The sequence below is a fragment of the Morone saxatilis genome, unplaced genomic scaffold, assembly GCF_004916995.1.
Source record: "Morone saxatilis isolate NCDOM2014 unplaced genomic scaffold, NCSU_SB_2.0 Contig8, whole genome shotgun sequence".
In the NCBI taxonomy this organism is placed as follows: Eukaryota; Metazoa; Chordata; class Actinopteri; family Moronidae; genus Morone; species Morone saxatilis.
The window spans coordinates 11,099,533-11,106,563 of NW_023340257.1; the positions used below are offsets into that span (position 1 = coordinate 11,099,533).

The 7,031-nt window shown below is 39.9% G+C and overlaps 1 protein-coding gene across 1 annotated transcript in view; it reads right to left on the minus strand.

Annotated features, from left to right (window-relative positions):
- pid1 (phosphotyrosine interaction domain containing 1) overlaps positions 1 to 7,031 on the minus strand; it is a 31,571-nt gene that overhangs the window by 14,808 nt on the left and 9,732 nt on the right. The window contains exon 2 of the mRNA XM_035680481.1: positions 4,405 to 4,551. Coding sequence (XP_035536374.1) covers positions 4,405 to 4,551 — 147 coding nt within the window. The remainder of the gene's footprint in view (positions 1 to 4,404; positions 4,552 to 7,031) is intronic.

Sequence of the window (7,031 nt, forward strand, 5' to 3'; positions counted from 1 at the left end):
AAATGGAAATCAGCCATCACTCATTTTATTATATATACTTTTCCTACGGTGACCTCTTCTTGACAAAGGACTATTAGTTACTTTCTTAGTGTCAACACAAGATAAGATAGCACTTAATTTATCTTAATAATTAAATTAATCTTATATTAATTTATTTATTAACTATTTTAGGAAAATAGTAATTATTCTTATGGTTGTCACACATTAAAGCCAAATCCCATGGTGAGAGTGTTTGTTTCTACTTTTTAGATGAAAGAATGCCAAAATAGTTTTAAAATCCAGTTTTCAGTGATCAGAAAATGAATATCAAAAGATTAAATTACCTACCTAAGGGGTGATCGACACCTATTAGCTACAAATTCCTCTCTATACCTTTAAAGTAATACTTCAAGATTTTTGGAAATAAACGTATTTGCTTTCTTGCTGAGACTCAAATGAGAAGATTGATACCACTCTCACTTACTGTAGGTTAGCAAAAAAAAAGTTACTGGTTTCATCCAAGAAATAGTCTAGTAGCTTCTCGTTTTTACACTTTGTTCTTTGTGCAGGTTAGACAAATTCAATATAACAAGTTAATTAGTGAGATTTTGAGTTTGTCACCTTTGGACAGAACCAATGCTAGCTGTTTCCCCCAATTTTCAGCCTTCATGCTAAGGTAAGCTAACCGGCAGTTGTTTGTTTCCTGGACAGGAAATGACAGTGATATCAATCTTCTCATCTAAATTTCAGTTAATATGCATATTTCCCAAAATTATGAAAGAGCCAAAATAACACAAAGAAAAGCAGCATGTAATAATATTTGCCTACTCTTCAACAACTTCAACACAAATATGATATTTTATCAGCGTTTTGGATGAAGGTAGTTTCCACGTCTACACACTGTCTCACCACTGGGCTGTTACAAATGGAAGGTGGACGTGAATCAGACACTTGTGTGCTCATTTACTGTATGCAAGGTATACATGCATAGCCAAGGGGGCTGCATCCAAAAGCATGCATTTATAAAACCGTAATTTGGCTGGGCAGCAGCTTCTAGCCTGGCAACTCTAAAAACACGACTGTGAGGAGTCAAGAGCAGGGACTTAAAGTTAAAAAAAAAAGCCACGTATTCCTTCATGATACATCAGAGGGGGAGAAAGCATAAAAGAAAAGGGTGACTACACACTCTTGGAAAGCAGGGGGCAGATTGAATTCAAACACAATAAAATTATGGCTAAGGGTGTATTTCGAGCAGACCCCAGGGTAATTTCACCATTGTCATGGAGTATGACTGTGGAACTGGCATGACTGTAAAGTGCATTGAACACAATTTCTCAATGGATGTGAAGTGGACTGCTTTGACAGCAGCAGGCCAGGCAGGGCAATGAGAGGTGGCCTTTCATCCTTGCTAGCTGTTAGCTTTGGCAGAGAGACAGCAGCCCTCAGCCAGCCTTCCTGCCTGCCTATAAACTGGGAGCACAACTGGGGGCTGGGAGAGAACGGGGTGAAGGAGAAAGGGGTGAGAAATGAAAGAGAGGGAATATAAAACATTCTGTGAGGATAATAAAGGATATTATATTGTATTGTAGCGTATAAAAGCCAAGCAGGAAGGCCGGCAAGGAAAGCATAAAGACCGCTGTTTCCTCAGTTTTCTCTCTTGAAAAGAAAATAATGTCTCTCTGAGGTCTGAGCAGAGGTGCTGAAGCAGGTGGGCAGACAGATATGCAGACAGGCAGGTAGTGACTCAGACAGGAAGTTACACAAGCCAACAGATGCAGGCAGACAGACTTGCAAATAAGGAGGTCGCAGACAGATGAGGGAAATGATTTTTTTTTGTGTGGCTGGTATTCTGCTGAATAGCTGTAGTGGTATCCATGGCAACACAGCTTCGGCACAGTCGGCAACGCTGGAACGAGCAGCGAGAGCAGGAGAGGAGCGGGGCAGCGAGTGGATGTTGGGATTCACACCAGACGGAGAAGGATACCGAGTCCAGCTCGGTGCAGCGTGCACCTAGGCGATATATCAATATTTGTCTTCCACCATGGCGGGGATTGCCAATAGGATGATACAAGAGGCTGCTGTGTGTGTCGCTGCTACCTTGATTCCCACTGAAAAACTGCATCATTGCTATTTATTTGTAGGTTACAGCAGGTTAGATCTGGACGCTTCTTATTGCCCTGACAATCAAAGTTGAAGGGTGGTTTATCACGCCACAAAATGTTTCTAAAGTATGAGTTGTAGTACTAACGATTAGGTGTGACGCACTGAATACTGGGATACTCAGTAACCTGTGACACAATATTACTGCACTTTTTAGGAAGTAAAAAGTCTCAAACCCAGTGAAATAAAACATAAATTCCTACTTTGTGTCCCTGTGTTAACTGTTGGGTTATATTATTGAGTATTCATACAGACAAATTCCTCTCTTTTACACTTCTGTATTTGAAGAAATACACATGAATGTATCCAATCTGAAGTAATTTGGGGTGAAAAACTAACCGCTACTATCATATGAAACAGCACTAGCTACTACAACTCACGTCCATGCAGCAAATGGGTTGTAGTAGTTAGCATAGTGATATAGGTTTGGAAATGCGTGTTTAGATATTATTAAACAGACTTGTTGCAGTCGCACTAATTTATTTTTCCCATGTGACAATAAGGGTGTAGGTGGAGGTGGAGGTGAGAGATGCCATCTTCAAGCTAAAGATGATCTGTCATTTCACTGGGCTTTTAAAAACAATGAATGAACTGTACTGTTACATTAGTCCATTTCAGTCAGTCATCTTCCACCTTTGTAGGTTTAATAGATTAGTATTGTACAAAAAAAGTGTGTAGGCTGTGATTCCAATCAAGACAGTTTCACTGTGCTTTCTGGGAATTTCAGACAACTAATAAGTGAAAAAACAGATCTGCTTAAACAATTTTCCAGCAGCATTTATACACAATAAAACAGACAGGATGACAGCTGACTTTAAAGGTCCAGTGTGTAACATTTAAGAGTATTTATTGTGCAGAAATGGAATATAATATTAAGTATGTTTTCATTAGTGTATAATCACCTGAAAATAAGAATTGTGTTTCTTTTGCCTTGGAATGAGCCATTTGTATCTACAGAGGGAGCGGCTCCTCATCTACAGAGGCTGTACAAACCAGTGGCTCTAGACAAAGCGTTTTTATGTAGTTTCTCCTACATGCTTGGAATGGGAGGGTGAGGCGAGGGGGTTGTAATCTGCAACAACTGCTAAATCATACACTGTAGTCCTTTAAGAAAGCGAAGGATGACAAGGATGAAGAACAGTGTAACAGGTGAAAAGCTACAAAGTAAATAATGCATCAGCTATGTGTGTGTGTGTCTACGTGTGTGTGTGTGTCACCCGGCCAGACCAAACTTCCCTCATCTGCCGGTAAAGGCTGCCTTACTGACTTTCACTTCATGTTCACATTTGAACTTCGGGAGCTTTTGGGAAGTGCTGACAAGGACTCAGCACTTTTTTTGGCTTCTTAGCTGCCTTGGGAAAGTTTTAGACATACATATAAATATATATAATATATCTAGTGTGTCTCTGTCTCTGTGTGTTTCTGTTAGCTCTTCTGTACAGGGATCCAACAAACACAGATATCAACAACAAGCACGGGGGAATGTGTGTTCTACATGTGTGTTTCTTGGCCATAATTTCAAGAGGGAATAATTTTTTCCTAAAATTTTAAGGCAACTGCCAGATATGAAATGTTTATTTTAGTTAGGTTAAGTTGGAACAGCCTCAGTTCCTTTTCCGACACGCTTGTTAATAGCACGGCGTAAGTGACCAAAAACAACATTTAAACGTATAAAACAAAATCCTCACAACCACACACACACAGCCACTGGAAGCTGCCTCACATGTGCCCACAGTCATCTCAGTTTATTTGTTATGCTTGCAATGGAGTGGCACATGGCAAGGCAAATACACACAGGCATACTTAGTTACTTGGTTGGAAGTGTTATGTGTAATAACAGAGTATGGCTGCTATTTTAATCTGTTTGTTTTCTGTTGTGAGGACAGAGAAAAGAGAATGGGCTGCGAGTCAGCTCACTGGATCAAACTCTACAACTGACACTTAGCCAGGGCCAGCGAGAGGAGGAAAACAAACACACCCATGCCAGAACACATGCACACACACACACACACACACACACACACATATGCAGGTGCCCGCATACACACTTTTAACATTAATTATTCAGGGATGTAGATTCAGGCATAAAAACTTAAAAAACAAATTTCTGTTGTGTTGGGGGAGTGCACAGTGGAAATGAATTAAAAGTGTGTGTCCAGAAAGAAAAGAAAAAACAGTTGGATTATGCTTCTATTAATGCTATTATAGCATTACTGTTCAGGAACAGAGGTGGATTTAGGGATTATTAAGTTCATGTGATCCTACCTTGTATCCAGCATGGGGCCTGCTCTTTGTGAGCGGCGTGGTGGAGCAGAGTTCGATGGCCTCAGGCTCGTGAAAGATCACCGTGGGCAACGGCTCCTTCCTCAGCGTCAGCACATTTAGCTTGGTCTTCAGCATGGTCTGGAAGTGCTGATGGAGAAAGGAGAGAAACACACACTGTGCTTTAGGCAAACTTAGAATCAGTACCAGACAACTACATGCCTGTAGGTTAATTTTGTACTTTCCTTGTTAACACTGCTTGAGGCTCAAAAAAATGCAACTTCCACAACATCAGCATTTTAGCGCTTTTGCCATTTATAGGTGTGTAATTCAGAATAAGAGATGAGATGTCACCACTTTGAGTCCAGAAATATACAAGATTTACGGGTGTAAATGCGATGGTAGGGAAGAAAAATGCTGCTTGGTGCTCCATAAAACTTTCATGAGGCTCAAAGGGTTAAAATACCAGCATGAAATTCAAGGTCAGAGTATTCCAGATTTACAGGACCCTCACACACACACATGCAGAAAACAAAAGTCAGTGGTGAAAACTGGAGATGAAGACTGGGAGTGAGATGGTGTGAGAGGTTTATTCTGCTGAAAGTGGAATGTGAGGAGCAGATGAAGGGAGCTCTGCCCTTGCTGCCTCCGTCAAAACAAGAGCAGAGAGCCGCCTGCTCTCATACTACAGTCCATGGCCAGTGTTTCCTGAAGCCGAGCAGAACCACATGGTGGATCTCGCCCTGTGGAATTTCTGGGCTTCCTTGAAACAGTCAAGATAAAACTGAGCAGCTAATGAAATAGAGACATTCACAACTCAGGGAAAAACACCAGCATATGGCAGGTCTGCTGGGCTGCGTGTCTGCAGCCACTCCATTATCAAAGATCTAATAGCACTGGCAGTTAGTCAGTGAAAATCATTTCTTATACATGAGCAATAACCTTTGTGATGAATACTGCACCTGCAGGTGTTTAGAATCTGATATTTGTAATATCCATTTGTTAGTCGTCTGTTTTCTTCACAGTTTCTTTGCAACGCAGTTTTTAACAGGTTTTGTCTGCGGAATAAGTTAAACTAGCCATAGTTCAACTCTCTCGGAGACTAAAAAAGATGCCTTGTTGGGGTTTTGAATCGGATTTGCAATCTTTGTAGTCATGGTAGCTGCATGACTCAATAGCAAAGTTAGTCCCTCAATCACTTAGCCTCTTTGGTCTGGACTGAAATATCTCAACAACTTTTGAATGGACTGCTACATTCGTGGTTCCCAGAGGATGAATCTTAATTACTTTGGTGATCTAATGATTTTTCCTCTAGCACCACCAACAGGTTCACATTCATGGTTTTGAGTGAACATCCACATCAGGAAGAATTATAATAACTTTGGCGATCCCCTGACCTTTCATGCAGCACCATCATGAGGTCAAAATTAGAATTAAAATGAATACCTAAACTTAATACCTGCTAAAACTACTGGCATCTCATCAGCCTCCGCTGTACTTGGTTTTAAATGCTAATTAAATGTCACGCTAAAAGTCTAACACACCACCAGAATAAGATGTTGGACATTAAACCTAGCATTTACCTCAAAGTTCAGCCTCACAGAACTGCTAGCGTGGCTGTAGACTAGCCATCCCAAACTGACAGCCTGGGGGCCATTCCCGGCCCTCCGGCCCTTGACATGATGTCAAAGATTATTATTATTTTTATTCTTCTAGTTGTTTCATATAAATCTAAACTATCCCTTCATATACAATTAAAATAAAGTATATATCTATCGATCTATCTATCTATCCATCTAAAAAAAACACAATTATATCAAATTGATGACGACAAATGTGATAACAATGGAGAAAGGTTTCGGCATTAATTTCTGGTTTGGCTGCAAACAACAAAGATGATACATAATTATGATGTTAGTAATGAAAATATTATCAGAATATTGTGCTTTCTTCTAGTATTTGAACGTTGATGTGGCCATCCAATGAGATGACAATACCAGCAGTGGCCCCGAGCCAATTAAAGTTTGAGACCCCTGCTGTAGACTCTGATGTGATTGCCTTTATTATTCACTTTCTGCTACATACCGGTATAAAAAATCTAGCAATAACAGATGCTAATCTGGTCATCTAGTGTAGTGTTATTCTCAGAATATGTCTTTGTNNTACAGATTACTTTTACAAAAGCTTCCATTCACTTTTTCACTTTTTTCCTTTTCTCTTTGGCACTTCAAAGCTGTTTTCCATGTTGGACCTGCACAATGTCCATTTTTTTTATGCAACAGATGGTCAACATTTCCAAGTGATGAAAACAGTCAATCCTGCCAACACAGGCTCTCATCAATCTTCACTGTTGGTTTGTTTGGTAAAGCCAAGTAGAACATCCTCAATCAACTTCAAGAAACAGGTTTGGTGTCCAGTTTCTAAATTCAGCGCCACTGCATCAAATATTGTTGCAGAAGTATATTACACATATTTACTTCAAAACATCTGTGGGTATTCTTATGTGTATCTTAGCATTGGTGCTTTGCCAGTCAGTGCCTGGGACTTATTTACATTAATTTGAGTGCAGTCATTTTACTGCTAAATAATAGTATTTATACTATTTTTATAAGAGAAATACTCTATTAATA